Source organism: Guillardia theta, assembly GCF_000315625.1.
Source record: "Guillardia theta CCMP2712 unplaced genomic scaffold GUITHscaffold_35, whole genome shotgun sequence".
Lineage (NCBI taxonomy): Eukaryota > Cryptophyceae > Pyrenomonadales > Geminigeraceae > Guillardia > Guillardia theta.
Genome location: NW_005434639.1, coordinates 426,056 through 440,640, shown reverse-complemented (window position 1 = coordinate 440,640; position 14,585 = coordinate 426,056). Strand labels below are relative to the sequence as shown.

Genomic DNA, 14,585 nt, shown 5'->3' with positions numbered 1-14,585 from the left:
TGTGTGGTGACACCCCCCTGAACCCCTTGGGTATCACCCTACCCCCTCTAGCAGGGAACACATGCCTGCAAGGGAGGGTCCTCTCAAGCAGAGAGGTAAAACTACCCCACCCCTCAGGCCCCCTTTCATGTTCATGGAATGGACATGAGGACGGGAGGGGAGAAATTGGGGGCGAAGCGAAGGAGTCATGCTGAAGAGGAGGGACGAGAAGAGGAGAGTGGTGAAAGACGCGAGGAGGAAGGGGAGGAATGCACAGGACCCAAAACCGAGAAGAACCTTGAGTTCCTACGCTGAAACAAAGAAGCTCGATCTCTGAAAAGAAGAGAACATGACAATCGGAGTAGGGAAATACAAGATCGAAGAAGCCATACGGGGGAGGATGGTGAAGCAGGAGCAGGAGAGCTTGAATATGTGAGAGGAATGAGATGAAAGACTCAACAGGGAAACGTTAAGAAAGAAAGAAAGAAAGATAGATAGATAGAAAAAGGTCGGCGATGTTGAGAAATTCTTGATCACTCTGAATGGGAAGACAATAATGGGAGAACAGAACACTTGCAGGCATACTAGAGACTTCCAAAGAAAGATGATTTCCAATAAGAAAGGATTGAGTTGAATGCACTCTGCCTGTAATTTTTATGCAGTACTAGACATACAAGTCTATTGATTTACTCTGACCTGCTCATTTGCCAGTAAATGAAAAGAAGACAAGATGAACTTGAAGTGAACGGTTAACATGAGTTGCTTCAATCGATTCGGATTTTCCCAGCCAGCCATCATGAAGGGCCAAAAAACTTGACACCTGCAAACACTCGAGTCGATCAGACATGTCAGTTTCAATCCATTGTCAACCTTTCCTAACCCCTTGCATTTTGTTTCTCATCAGCAGCATTTCTGCCATGAAGGCAAGGGGGTCTAGAGCGGATTTCTTCATCATCCTCGTTCTCTTCTTCTGCACTGTTTGCAACTCTTTGCAAGACAAGCTAAGGTGCTTGAGGTTTTCGATTTGGTGATGACCCTGAGCTTGCAAGCAGCGAACATCTTGGGAGCAAAGGGCCTTACATGTGATGACTCTCCCCCTAACTCGCGCTGTTGACTGTGAAAGCAGAGCTCCTGAAGGATGGACGCGACCAGAAGTTCCTTCGACATGCACTCCGACGATGATTACAGGTGATAACAGGATTATCGACATGCACTCCGACGATGATCTCTGCGAAGAACGCGTTTCACCATTTTCTGCAGGAGTTTTTCGTCATGGATCGAGGAACCCAAGTGCTAAGGACATCAAGAAGTTCGAGCAGCTTGAGGTGACGCTGTCGCTGCTTCATGCTGTCGTCTCGCTCATCATGCTCCAGGACCTTCTTCGACGGCTGAGCAGAGAGATCAACACTACGAATGACAAGCTCCGATGGGCGCAAACGTGAGCTGCTTCTCCAACCCTCTGCTCCTGCTGTCGGGAGCATGCGTCGTGTGATGTGACGGGACGATGCTGTAGCTGGAAGAATCCCTTCAAGGAGGAGGATGCGAGCATGCTGGTCTCGTTAGGAGTGGAGGAGCATTTGGGTGCGTCAGCAGGTCCTGAGGCGCAAAGTGACATGTCGCACATTGGTAGAGCTGGGAAGAAGATGGCAAGCTCGTTTTCCTCATCTGCTGTCCGATAGCTACCATCCGCGACATCATGTTTTTCGCTCCTCCTGTCATGAGCGATCAGCAAGGTGAGAGCAGGCGAGGAGGGAGGGGAAGGTGACACGAGACTGTAGGAGTGCGCATGCGTTTGCAGGAGGAGCTTTCGATGTCAGTGGGCCAGGCGTGTCAGGTGAGCTGAAGGTCCTGTGTGGCCTGCTGAGACGATGCAGCAGGGAGATACAACCCCGTCCACGTCATCACTCCGTCCTGTGAGAGGTCACTGGTGCAGAGGGTGATTAGTTCGCGTGCTGACGTCGGCATGCCAGTCGGGATACAACGCTGCGATTCTTCGACTCGTGTCCTCGTTACAAGAAGGAAAGGAGGGAGCGACTGAAGCTGAGCGACGGTGACCATTGTCGCTGCTACAGGAGAAGCGCAAGGCCACGCAGGTACAGGAGCAGTTCCTGGAGAGCAAGGAGGTGCAAGATGTCGTCGCCAGGTCCGGGGAATGAGGATCTCAACTGCCTTGTGATCCTGTTCCTGTCAGAGTTGGAAGCAAGTTGGGTCTGAAGGAGACAAGCAAAGAGCTGAAGGCTAAGCACGTCGCCGCCATGTTCACCCTGGTGCTCCCTCCTCGTTTCATCCTCCTACTCACCTGCATTCTCCAGTGCGCATTCGAAGCTGGGCAGATGAAAGAGTCTTCGCGCTTCTGCTCCCTGCTTGACGGTCTGTTTGGACCTCTCCAGAAGATCTCTTGACTGATTGATGGCAGAGGATGACATGTCGACGATGGAGTACTGGGATGGTGAGGAATGTGACGGAGCTGTTCTTATGCCTTGACCTTGTCGCAGATTTGAAACATTTCTACAAGAAATCCTATGGGTAAAGCTTGATGATGATGATGATGATGATGATGATGGAAATGATGATGGAAATGATGATGATGATGATGATGATGATGATGATGATGATGATGATGATGATGGTGAAAGGCTTGCGATGAATGCTGGGATGGCATGCCCTCTCTTGCTTCATCTGGTACACGTCATGAAGTCGAGGCCTCCTCACAAGACAGCAGAGCTTCTCTTTGCTCACGGTTCAAACGTCTTCCAGCATAGCAACGAGCTGACTCAAGGCAGGAGAGACCATGCTGCCCCTCGTGACGCTCCTCGGCCTCTTCCAAGATCCCTTCCAGCTCAACGCGTCGACGCCCCTCCACCTCGTGAGCAGCTCCATACAGCCCTCCTCTGCTCCCTCCCTGAAGCGATCTTGTTAGAGGAGGACCAGGAAGTTTCGGAGCGGGAGGATCATCCCCATGGCTGCCAACATTGTCTTCGTTCTGCACAGCTGCCGACAAGATTCTTCGAGCCCCCAAGACCTCAGGTCCCACTTGATCCCTTCACAGTCTCGTTGCCCCTGCTCGCCCTCCCTGAAGTCTCCACCCTCCTCCGTCTTCGCTCCTCCCTGGTCTCTCCTCCCTTTGCATCCTCGGCCTTCATCTTCCCTTCTTCGATTCTTCTGTGCTCTATGTTCCTCTCTCTGTCCTCCTCTCGGCTCAACCCCACATAGATCACGCGTCCTTCCCAATCTCTCTAACATCCCTCCGAAGGGTCTTGGTGATGGTGAACGAGCGACCGGTCAAGCTCGCGGCCTGCTCGGAGGAAGAGGGCTGGTTGTGCCCGCTGGACAGTCTGATCCGGATCATCAGCGATCGACAAGACACGCCCAGGAAGCTGCTCAACGACTTGCTGCAGTCGGAGGGGAGCAAAGGAGACAGCGGCAAGGGAAAAGGCGTGTTGGAACACATCTGCGGGTTCAGGCAACTGTGCGCTCTCAGCGGGAAGGAAGGAGACTCCTCATCAAGCAGCTGCAGGCACTCACAACTCCTAGCCAACATGAACCTGCTGACCTGATCGTGGCAGCCCTGAGGAAGAGGAAGAGGGAGAGCAGACGTTGAACGAGGGGATGGAGGACGAGGTGAGCTTTACTCGCCTTATGTGACCTGACGAGGTTTGAGCAGAAGCTGCAAGAGGCGGACACCTCAGAGACCAGGCTCGCTTCCTTGATCTTCATCTTCTTCCTCCTCTTCTCCTCCTTCTCTCTCTTGGCCTTCACCGCATGGTTCCTCAGCCGCCTCTAGTCCTCGTTAATAGATCAACGTCACATAGTCTTCCTACTACGGGCACTCTCCCTTTTAAATTGAAAGCATCCCTAACAACTGACGATCCAAGTTTTCAGTTGGGCCAGCCGACATAGTTTGTTGTCTTGATGTTGTTGGAGCCTTACCATCATGAGCCCTGTAGATGTCATCCAACAATGACTGCAATCATCACATGTCGTAACCATGATCAGATGGAGAGGAAGGGAGGGAGGGCGGGCGGGTGGTGGAGAGAATGGCGAGAGAGAGGGAGAGAGAGGAGAGTCAGGCCGCACGGCACTGGCAGGCAGGCAGAGTTTGCAATGTAGGATAACTGTAATTGTGAAAGAGAAGAGAAAATGTTGACAAAGATATAACCACTTAAATATTAAGTTGACAACACAAATCTATGACGATGATCTATCATATCATCACCTTGTCGTAGATCTTTTGCCTTCTCCTTCGGCCTTACTTCGCACTTCTCCGACATTGAACAAGCCACAAACTTTCTGTTTGGCGGCGGATACTATACCCCCCCACCCATCGCAATCCAGACCTGATGCCATCTTGGGTCCTCATCCCAGTCCACATCCCCACTATGACCTCTGGCCTCCCATCATTCGCGGCACTATTCGCCATATGCGCCTGGTCGTCGTTTCTAGCCAGACCATGCACAACAAGCGACGAGGGCAGTGGACAGAACCCTTGGCCTGAAGCTCCATGATGACTCCTTCCTCCTTCTCTCCTTCCTGACTACTTCCTCCTCCCCTCCCCTCCATGACTGCATCGTTCCTCCCTCCCACCTCCTTAGGCATGTCCTCGTCTGCTTTCATTCCCCTTCATTCTCTGCATCCCCCAAGAATAAGTGCTCATGCCACCAACTCCTTCGCTCCGCTCCCTCCCTCCCTTCTACGCAATCATATCCAAGAGCTGTTCCCGCTCCTGGTCTCCTTGCTGGCCTCAACCTTCGTTTGCCATCATTTTCCCGACCGGTTGCGAGGAGGACGAGGAGGACGAGGAGGACGAGGAGGACGAGGAGGACGAGGAGGATCCGGGCCCGGTCGGGGTAACAGGAAGTTCAGCTCAACACTTGACGTAACGAGCGCGAAGGAATGGAGAGCTCCCCCTTCCGATAGCGACACTTCCCAGTTGACATCTGCAAAGACAGAAATAGGCGAAATCAGCAAGCAAGCCAACGCTGGCCAAGCAGCAATCTCGCGCGATGCCAAATCGAAGCATAGCAAGAGACTGCACAGCGCGCACGACAAGTTCTGGATGTCTTCTGAAGAGTGAGAGAAGTCCAGCTGTACCCCTCCTGATGTTTGATCGCCAGAGACCTGTACGCAGCGGAGAGGGCCAGCATGCAGCTGGTGAGCACCTGGAGCCTCGTCAACAAGCTCAACTTGTTTGCCAGCCCGAGGGATCAAAGGAGCCGGCGAAGAAGAGGGAGATGAGTCTACCAGAGCTGGAGGCCTTGAATGCTCTCAATAACAAGATGCTCAAGGCGGCAGAGAAGGTGTCTGTCTCCTGTCCTCTCCCGCAATCCTGAGTTTCCAGCCTGCAGGCAGATCTTGACGCGTTTCGACAAGCAGTCCAGGCAGGAGCGGAAGTGAACGTGCGGCATGTGGGGAGAAGTCGCATGACAGTTCTTCACCTTGCTGTGCTGTCGGGCAGCATCGAGTTCATCAAGTGAACTTGAAAACTCTCCTGTCCTCCCTTGACCGTGGCCTAGGGAAATCTACCTGGCGGGTTGCGACTTGGAGGTTCGCGATGTTTGGTTCGACTTAGTCTTGCCTCGCGTCTTGTCACGTTTGTGAGGGCAGCGGGATGTCAGCGCTGAATGTCGCGGTGCTTGCAAGACAAGAGGCCTGTGCTGCGCTGCTAGCAAGGTTCTCCCTCTTTGCACTTCACCTCGCGTCATTCCCCGCAGGTTGGGAGCGAGAGTCTTCTCCAAGCAGCCAGTTGTCAAGGGGGCGTCGCCGGCTGAGGTCGCCGATAGCAGCGCCATGGAGGCAGCCAGACGTCTGGGCCTCGAGGAGCTGGAGAGCAACCTGAAGCGAATCTTGGAGGCGAGGAAGCGCGTGGGGAGGAAGAGAGTGAGCGAAGAAGGCGGAGTCTTGCTGCCTTTAAGAGTTTCATAGGCCACAACACGGGAAGAGCGTCAGCAGGTCTTGAGGAGGATCGACGAAAGTCCTCTATCTTCCAGCGATGAGCTCTTGTATGTCGAACCCGTCGAAGACTCGCCGGAGGCTAGGCAGGAGGTGCCGCCTGCTTGTCTTTCGGTGGCTTCTGAGCCATTATTGCATGTCGGGCAGGAGCTCATCAAGTACTCGCATGAAGCAGTCGAAGAATCCATGGTGCGCATCGCCAGCAAGCTCATGATGAAGAGAATCCCCAAGTCTCAGGTGCGAGGCAAACATCCTCGTCCTCCCCCTTAGACTTCGCAGACGCTCGACTGGTTGGCCAAGCAGAAGGTCAACAAATCCATGGAGGACGGAGAACAGCAGGAGAGCTTGATGAGCTCTGACGCCTGAGCCAGAGGCAACGTGCGACGTTGCGTGCCCTCATGTTAGACCTGCGCATTGCCAAGGCATCGTCCTCGGCCCACTGACTGTCCTTCTTGTCAGCTCCATGCCTCTCACTCCTTTATTCGCTCCTAATCCCCCACTTACTCTCACATTGACGGGCTCCTTTTGATTCTCTTCTCTTTGTCTGTATCTTCTCATCCTCTTTTCTCCTTTCTTGCTTCAATTTATGCCCCCCACCCTCCTTCCCCTCTCTCTTTATGAGGAGGGAGAGGATTCTGATTTAGAAAGATCTTTAGATTTGTAGATCGTTTCAAATGGTTCATATTTCTTCTCTTCAGTTTACATCAAGCTATTATTTGTCATTTCCTTCACTTCCCTGTCTAAATTCTACTGTCTTGGTTCTCCCCTTTCATTAGTCGTATGAGGCCATGCGAGCTGAAGGATCAAGGATGGGGTAAGGACAGTCCATCGCCAGCAGCTGTCGCAGCTGTTTGCTCGCAGTCTTCTTGACCGACTCCTTCACTCCCCGCACCTGCTCATTCGTCACACCCTCAACTGACTCCTCGCCTCCTCCACCTGATCTTCCATAGGCCGGACGTACTTCGCCAAGAATTGACCCAACAGTCCAACGCGGCTCATCTCTGTGACGTTTTGACCCGAGCGATGGTGAAGCAGACTGTGGCAACGCAGTCAGCGAGGCTCGAGCAAGAGCTGCTGTTGCCTGTGATAGATCACGAGGTCGCCCATCTCTCCCTCTATGACTGTCGAAAGAAAATCGTCTCTGTCCGGATGCTGCTTCTGCTTATGACTATGTAGCGCTACCTGAGCAAGCGCTCTAGTCAGCCAAGAGCAGTTTGACGTTTGATAGTCGCACTCTAGTAGCGCCGTTCTCTTCTGTCCATTCATCCAAGCAGAAGATAGTCTGCGTCATCGTCTCAGATACCCAGTACGAATTCCTCTCCCTTCTCCCACCTGACACGCCATGGTGTCGTTGGGAAAAGACGAGAGCATCGAATAAGGATAATCGACATGCGCTGGCCCTTGCGGACACCCGGGGCCGATCTCATTTGCGCTGGATGACATGTCAACGAGGAGCCTAGAAGAAGCAAGAGCTTCACCTGAAAGAGCCCAAGGCGAAATCTTCACCAAGAATGCGCGAGAGGACCTTGAAGAGCAACGAGTGGGTGACCTTGTGCTACAGCATCAGTTGACCATCACAGACTTCACAACGAGGCTACAAGAGATGTGAAAGGAGCTCCTCGATTCAGAAGAGCCCAGATTCGACGATGCGTAGGCCCCAACTCAGCTGGAACAAATTTTCCACTTATTTCCTCTTGCTGCTTCATCTTGTCGATTTCCATCCGAGCTTGCAAGGCGATCTGCGTGAAAGGTGTGACTGGGAGAGAAGAGGCAGGAAGTACAAAGGCACAACATCCATGCTGATGGCCCCTCGAACAACGACTAGTCCGCTGCCGGTAACGATCTCATCTGCCAGACGCTACAGACGATCAACAAGATCTCTGCTGCCTCTGACACTCGAGTACCTGAGCACACTCCTCACAGACGCAGCATCCCCTTCTAGCATCCGCTACGAGAAAGCCCTTGGGATCTCTTCGTATGAAATGTTTTAGCACCTGATCTTCGCTGACCGCATCTTCCAGAAGGCGGTGGTCATTGACACCCCCTGTTGACAATGCTTCCGCCAGAAACGATTTTTCAAGTTTGCGTTTTCCTCCTCTCATCCACTCCTCTTGCAAAGCTCGCGCTAACTGAGCATCTTGGGCCGCCTGGGCACTCTTTCTTTTGGCACGAGGAGGAGTATCGGTGGACATTGAGACCGTCCTGAAGGATCAAAGCATTCAATCAGCCATGAATCATGCAATCTTGTGCCATCTACTGCAGTCTCTGAGAGACTTACATCTACTCATCATACGAGAAGACTTGGCTTGACATGTCCCATGACCGCTCCCTAAATTCAAGTATTTTTTTGGTATCTTGAGCAGTTTCCTACTAGGCTGGACTTGCTAAACGCGATTCTGAACCTTCATCCCTTCATCCCTTCATCCTTCCCCTTATCCTGTCTTGTTTGCGACTGAAGGGAGGTAAGGTGTACGAAGTTGTGCGAGTAGAGATCAGATGCGGTGAGGTGCATAAGCTCTATCCAATACTTCGCTGGTCTTCTGCTCTATGCTACCTTGAATCTTCGCTGTACACGTTCTTGACTTTCCTTGTCGTCTCTTCCATGTCCCCTCAGTTTGTTTTCTTCATAAAATGTTAGTCTTTACTATTCTTGCCCTTCTCTGTTGGATCTCGAATGGTTTGACCCTCCTTTCTCCCGTCGCTCTGCCCGCTATTTCTTTGCCTACTGATCTCAGCTATCATCTACTGTCATATATCATCTTTTCCCTCTATTCTCCCCCGCTGCCTCTCGCTCCCTTCCTCTCCTCTCCATCGTCCAAGCCCTTCCCAACCCTTTCTGTCCCTGCATATCTGAGCACCTCTGACCTTTTTCACCCCCACCCCCTAATATCGAGATTCTGACTACCCCCACCACATAGCCGTCCAGATTGTACCCAGCATTTCTCATCGGATATCGAAATTCTGTGTACCCCCACCCCCTCTTTCCCCCCACCCACCCCCTTTCACGGAGGATTGTCGGGGGCAACATACGCAAGTTTACGCAAGTTGACGCTACCCCTGTCTTTTACCGGAACTACCCCTACCCTCCCTTCCTCTCCGACTCTTTCGACAAATCCTACCAAGCAGGCTTTTAGGTACCCTCACCCCCTATTTCACGCTGGCAAGCACCGGTGTAATCCACCCCACCTATCTCCATCTGTCAAAGCATCAGTGCACATAAACAAACACCCCTCTATTATCCTCAAATACTACCGGTACACGGCCCTCTAAAAGAGATCACTAGCTAGGGACACAAATCTCAGTGACTTTCACTCCCCGGCGGCCCGGCCCGGACCCTTCTTTTAGCAAGGTTCGACTTGGGGCAGCGCGTGTCGATAGGCAAGAAGCTCACAGTCACTTCTGTCTCTGCCCTCCAGATGCTTTGAGGCGGGTTGGATGCGATTGGATTCGGAATGGCGTGATGAAGGCGGCAATGGCGATGGCGGCTATGGCGGCAAGCCTGATGAGCGTAGGAGGGAGAGGTGAGGAGACGAGACGATAGAGGATGGATGGGTGAAGGAGGGTCGATGGGCTTGTGATTCGCTACTTCAGATCTAACGAGGAGGTCCTTCGCTCGGTCGGGCATCGACGTGGATGGCGTGAGAGTCTCGATCCGTCAGCCGCAGTCGCATGTCTTGATACCTCCCGGGCTGGCTGATGTCATTGTTGATCTTCAAATCCCTCCTCTTTCAAACCTCTCCGCCTCCTGCGCCTCGTGTTCCCCGGCACTTAACGTCAGGCTGTATGTTGACTCCGAGCACGTTTCAACCCTGCATGGTTCGTCGCTACATGTCGATGAGAAGTGAGAGTCTTCAGCGTCCGACTTTGAGTGACTCGGTCGTAGGAAAGGTTCCTCCTCGTCAGCTTTCTACTCCTTTCACGTGCAGATTCACGTGCTTCCTGGGGTTCGAGGAATCAACGCAGTCTTGTCAGGGTCCGACGGAAGCGAGAGGTTCTCTCGACCTCCTCCTCTGCTGCTGCTGAGACTTTCAAGGGCTATGGCTCATGCCATGTTTCTCGTTCGCGACCCTTCCTTGGAGCTCTTTGAAGCAGCTCGAGATGTCTGCGCCAACAGCTCCCGAGCTGCCTCGCTGGGAATACGAAGCATGACGTCACCATGCGACGCCCTGGTGCAGCTCGGCCACGAGCTTCGGGTGACTGCATGCAACTCGCTACTTGAACATCACTGAGAACGAGAAGATGACGGGAAGAACAGAGGAGGCGAGCGAAGCATTGTTTACAGCAGTGATGATGAGCGCAAGGCAAGGGCTCAGTGGGGACGCAGCACATGTGGGATAGAAAGGTGAGAGAAGCGACGAGAAGTGACGGTAAAGCAGGTCAGGCATGTTTATCCTTACCTGGAACACGCCAAGGCTTGCATGCAAACAGGCGCTGCCGAGGAAGCTATCAGAACTTTACAGCTGATCCATAGGCTGCAACCGGGTGAGGAAACAGCACGTGGAGGGAGAGATTGACGAGAAGTAGGATACGAGGTCTTGACGCCAAAGACAAGGACAAGACATTGTCAAAAAGGTTGCGAACTGATTGTTGATGCTGAAGGTGCGATGAGCTTTCCTCACCTGACTGCTTCCTGCACATCATCTTCCCTTCTCCCCATCTCCACTGGTCCTGTCATTCTGATTGGTTGCCATGGCAAGGCAGCCGTTAGAAGCGTGGAGTTGACGCACTTGTCGCATCTCGTCTGTGAGTGGACAGCACTGGAGGTCACTCCCTCCTCTCTCCTCTGCACTCAGATGAATTCTTCCTCTCCAGTTCACCGGGCCTGCGGGCATGCTGACCTTCGGGTCTGCAGTAGGCAGGAGAGATGTGAGCAAGGCTCTAGCTTAAAGTCGCTGCTTTCAGGCAATCCTGGAGGACACTACAGGCTCCTCAGCTACATGGCCTCGCTCCTCCAAGGTCCTGCAAGTCGCTCCTCGCCTTCCCCATGACGTCGCCGGTGCAGACGCTCTCATCGTCGAGCTCGGGACCATGCATGGGGGTTCAGCCATCGCTCTGGCTGCTGGAAGCCGCAAGAACAGGTGGGGTCAGGTGGGTTGCTCCTTGAGCTGAAACGACAGGCAGAGTTGTGACGTACAACATCGTCGACGACCTCACGCCCAACATGCGAGCCTGCGGCATGAGACCTGATGCTTTCCTAGCTGCCCTGGAGGAGGAGAATCTCAGGTGCTCCCCGCCCTTACCAGAGCTCGAGCAGAGCCTGAAAACTCTTGTCAGCATCGAGTGGCGTTTTGAGAACGTGTTGGGGTCCGAGGAGCGAATGCGGGAGCTGCTAGAGGCTTCGTTGATCCACATAGACATTAACCACCACGGGGACATCGAGGACGCGATCCTCCAGGCAGGAGAAAGTTGAGAGGGGATGTGGCTGACGAGGTCCTTCAGTTTCTCGTCGGCAACGGCTACGAGGGGCTGGTGGTATTGGATGACATCTACCTAAACGAGAACATGGACAGAGTAAGCTCTCGCTTCCCCTCCTCCTCGCTCGCATCGCCCGTTCTCTTCCCTCATAGGCTTTCCATGTCCTACCACCTCAATGCTCCTCTTCCTTTCCAACGCCAGACTGACGTCAGGCAGGTGTGGGGAAGCGTGTGGGACGGAGTGTGCAAGCACGATCTGACAGATTACGGGCATACAGTGGCAGGGACAGGCCTTCTTGACTTTTCTTGTCGAGTCTTGATAACATAGCATACTCCCTACCTGCCCGCGAGATTTTCCTTCCCTACCCGCCTCTTCTACGTCCTTCCCCTCGAATGCATCGCTCTTCCTCTGCTTGCTGCTCCTCGTCTCATGAGCTTCTCCTCTCGCTGCTGCTCCTCGAGTCGGTCGAGCTCTTCGCTCCAAGCTCTCGCAGCACATCTTCCGTCCATCGTCGCTGTGCCTGCCCATCCCTTGCAGTCTCGACAAGCTCCTCCAGCAGCATCGCGACTTGTGCTTTCCCCCACATCTCTGCGACTTCGAGAGGAGTGTTTCCCTCCTTGTCTCTCACCGTCAGGAACGCGCCTCGCCTGGCAAGCAGGCGAGCTGTCTTCAAGTGTCCTCGACTTGCGCTCAGGTGCAGAGCGGTTTTCAGGTCCTTGTTTCGCGCGTTGATGTCTGCCTTGTAGGAGAGGAGGAGCTCCACTGCGTCTGTCTTGCCGTGCCAGGCAGCATAGTGGAGAGGCCTCAAGTCATACGAGTCAAGCCGCATGTTCACATCTGCCCCAGCATGAAGGAGCCGGTGAAGAGCTTGAGCGTCGCCCTTCTTGGCTGCCTGTCGATGCCTCAGCTCTCACAACAACGCCCTCACAGCGAGACCTCTCGGAGCTCTTGCTTGACGTTGGACGAGGAAGTTTGCGGTCTTTTAGCTGGAGGCGGGGATGAGCAGAAGGCAGAAGGAGAGGAGAGAAGGTCTCGCCTTCAAGGAAGGAGTTGGCGGGGAGATTGACATTCGACTTGTTCAACGCTCCCACGGCTCCTGCCAGGATCCTCTTTCCACCTCTTTGTCTTCGCTCTGCATCTTTTCTTGGAGCTGAAAGATCTGCAAAATCAAAACGACGATGAAATGAAACTACCACACCCTGCCGACAAATATCAGCTCTTTAGCCTGCTCACCTCCTCTCCCTCCCTCCCTCCCTCCCTCCCTCCCTCCCTCCCTCCCTCCCTCCCTCCCTCCCTCCCTCTTCCTCTCACCGACTCCCGACGACACGCCATGCACAAAACCAACGGCTTCCAAGAAAAGCCTTACGACGAAAAAAAACCATCTTGTGTAAAAGACTGTCAACGGTCGGTCAATGGCGGGGGTGACTATGGTGGTGGCAGGGCGAGCGGCGGCGGCAGCGAGGATGAGAGAGGAGCTGAAGGGGATGATGAGCTTGCGAGCATCAAGACCTGTTGATGTGTCCCTGTCCTGGTGCGAGGAAGTCTCCCTCATCCCTCCCTCCTCCAAGATGCGCTTCATGATACGGGGAGAAGCCGCCGGGCTGGCAGAGCTAGTGTTGCAGCTAGGGAAGGAGGAGATGAACAAGTCGCTGGTGAAGCGAGGCCTCCTCATCGACGACATTCAAGTTGAACTCTTGGACGTGAAAGGAGAGGCCAAGTACGTCAGCGACGACGACGTATGCGAGACCTTGCTGAGCCACTTGAAGGAAGGAGACGGCCGGCAGTAATAGAAATGAGCTTGCACTCTCATGTTGACATGTCAGCAGATTGATTATGGACATGGACGAGATGGTCAGACGAGGACCGAGACATGGCTTCGCGACTTGTGTACTGCAACTGGTGAGCGAGCTTGCCTCCAGTAGAAGTGCTGCATGACACTACATAAGCTCCAGCACCCTGAGATGCAAAACTTGGCGTTGAGGATGAAGGCGGTGGAGACTTTGAGAGCATGTACACCCGTCAAACTTCAGCAACAAGTTTGCGTGCAGGTAGAGCAGCTGATGTTCAAAGAAGAATCGTGGAGTATGCGACTGGCTCTCGTGGACCTGGTTTCGAGCTTCTTGCTGCCTATCTCGTTGGTAGATCGATCCTGAGCGACGAGGATTGCGATGTGAATGAACGTTGTGCCAGGTGATGAGCATGTCGGAGAGGCTGGTCGGAGATGAGTCTGCCATGAACAAGATCACTGGGTGCGAACTGATCGCGAGGGCTGGCAAGCCGGGGGACACCAAGTTCGTTGACTTGCTGTGCGGACTCGTTGGTAACTTGCTCGATTTGAGTCGCTCCTTTTGACCTTGTCAAAGCTTCTCCTTCATGCCCCTGTGACGTTCGTACGCGCTGCCTCATGGTAGTCTCGTAGTCTTGAAAGAGGAGGTGAAATCATGGCCTCAGGCGCTCGGGAGCATGGCTGACAGGAGGGACGACCGAGCTCGAGCGTGTCTCTTGCGAGTAGCGCAGGAGGAGGATAAGGAGCTCTGCGGTACCTGAAAAGCTCCTCTTTCTCCTCCTCACTCACCCTTACTTCCCCCAGGATTGGCGAAGGATGCGTTAGCCCGAGCTGCGCGATCAATTCATCCTGGTTACGTCGAGCGAAGAGCGCGGGAGGAGGAGCGGAGGAGGCAGAGGAAGGGATACGATGAAGTTCAAGCCCAGCAGCTGGTCTTGAGATCTCATCCTCTCATCCGCAAGTTGGCATCGGTTGTCCACTCATCCCTTTCATCTCCCCTCCCCTCCCCTCCCTGCTCAGCCTGACCCTGCTGTGATAGCAAGTCTCACAGCTCTACGAGTCCGGAACCTTGTCTGGCCCATTGGAAGCGTGGGAGAAGCTAAGCTGGGTGAGATCTCTTCTTCACCAGAACTTCCTCCCCTCTCCTCTACTTTCTCCCTTACTAACTGCCGTGCAGAACGATCGGTTGCTCCGCTGCCAGGTTCATGTCTTCTTCTCTTGCTTGTAGGCTGACACCTTTCAGTTTATTTCGGGCGATGAGGAGGGGGGAGGAGGAGGATGGCAGGGTAAGCAGACAACAGGATGCGAGACTTTATTAGCGATCAACGGTCGAGTCCACCAGCTCATGTGGAGCATGTTTGTCGTCCCTCAGAAGAGACCCTTGCGGTAGACGTAACGGGGGCTGCGGAGGAAGTTGCTGCTGGTGTCGGAGCCCGAGGCCACGGACATCACGTCG

General features: G+C 53.7%; 6 protein-coding genes across 6 annotated transcripts; 4 read left to right on the top strand and 2 right to left on the bottom strand.

Annotated features, from left to right (window-relative positions):
- Positions 1–896: 896 nt before the first annotated feature.
- On the top strand, positions 897–3,763 carry GUITHDRAFT_108721 (hypothetical protein; the record flags this gene model as incomplete). Its single annotated transcript, XM_005832380.1, has 19 exons — positions 897–985; positions 1,032–1,061; positions 1,106–1,167; positions 1,240–1,304; positions 1,353–1,417; positions 1,493–1,605; positions 1,659–1,712; positions 1,758–1,813; positions 2,052–2,122; positions 2,171–2,246; positions 2,292–2,349; positions 2,396–2,428; positions 2,475–2,505; positions 2,616–2,719; positions 2,763–2,845; positions 2,900–3,006; positions 3,233–3,448; positions 3,546–3,600; positions 3,644–3,763. The coding sequence occupies 19 exons, from the start codon at positions 897–899 to the stop codon at positions 3,761–3,763; spliced, it is 1,488 nt and encodes a 495-aa protein (XP_005832437.1).
- An 868-nt stretch (positions 3,764–4,631) lies between these two features.
- On the top strand, positions 4,632–6,294 carry GUITHDRAFT_108720 (hypothetical protein; the record flags this gene model as incomplete). Its single annotated transcript, XM_005832379.1, has 10 exons — positions 4,632–4,820; positions 4,871–5,049; positions 5,094–5,130; positions 5,175–5,276; positions 5,325–5,449; positions 5,493–5,537; positions 5,584–5,649; positions 5,691–5,856; positions 5,902–6,165; positions 6,208–6,294. The coding sequence occupies 10 exons, from the start codon at positions 4,632–4,634 to the stop codon at positions 6,292–6,294; spliced, it is 1,260 nt and encodes a 419-aa protein (XP_005832436.1).
- Positions 6,295–6,978: 684 nt separating this feature from the next.
- Positions 6,979–7,503, bottom strand: GUITHDRAFT_108719 (hypothetical protein; the record flags this gene model as incomplete). The annotated part of the gene is made up of 5 exons (XM_005832378.1): positions 6,979–7,110; positions 7,163–7,210; positions 7,261–7,360; positions 7,407–7,453; positions 7,501–7,503. The coding sequence occupies 5 exons, from the start codon at positions 7,501–7,503 to the stop codon at positions 6,979–6,981; spliced, it is 330 nt and encodes a 109-aa protein (XP_005832435.1).
- A 1,885-nt stretch (positions 7,504–9,388) lies between these two features.
- Positions 9,389–11,338, top strand: GUITHDRAFT_108718 (hypothetical protein; the record flags this gene model as incomplete). Its single annotated transcript, XM_005832377.1, has 10 exons — positions 9,389–9,449; positions 9,520–9,769; positions 9,812–9,919; positions 9,962–10,121; positions 10,305–10,410; positions 10,453–10,527; positions 10,831–10,884; positions 10,931–11,006; positions 11,050–11,151; positions 11,203–11,338. The coding sequence occupies 10 exons, from the start codon at positions 9,389–9,391 to the stop codon at positions 11,336–11,338; spliced, it is 1,128 nt and encodes a 375-aa protein (XP_005832434.1).
- Positions 11,339–11,627: 289 nt separating this feature from the next.
- GUITHDRAFT_87075 (hypothetical protein) lies at positions 11,628–12,695 on the bottom strand. The gene is made up of 4 exons (XM_005832376.1): positions 12,655–12,695; positions 12,380–12,542; positions 12,280–12,329; positions 11,628–12,235 (listed from the first exon to the last, which is right to left on the bottom strand). The coding sequence occupies exons 1-4, from the start codon at positions 12,673–12,675 to the stop codon at positions 11,771–11,773; spliced, it is 699 nt and encodes a 232-aa protein (XP_005832433.1). The 5' UTR covers positions 12,676–12,695; the 3' UTR covers positions 11,628–11,770.
- A 60-nt stretch (positions 12,696–12,755) lies between these two features.
- Positions 12,756–14,357, top strand: GUITHDRAFT_108716 (hypothetical protein; the record flags this gene model as incomplete). The annotated part of the gene is made up of 9 exons (XM_005832375.1): positions 12,756–13,126; positions 13,170–13,242; positions 13,296–13,334; positions 13,392–13,481; positions 13,534–13,663; positions 13,763–13,882; positions 13,934–14,100; positions 14,169–14,237; positions 14,307–14,357. The coding sequence occupies 9 exons, from the start codon at positions 12,756–12,758 to the stop codon at positions 14,355–14,357; spliced, it is 1,110 nt and encodes a 369-aa protein (XP_005832432.1).
- Positions 14,358–14,585: the final 228 nt, after the last annotated feature.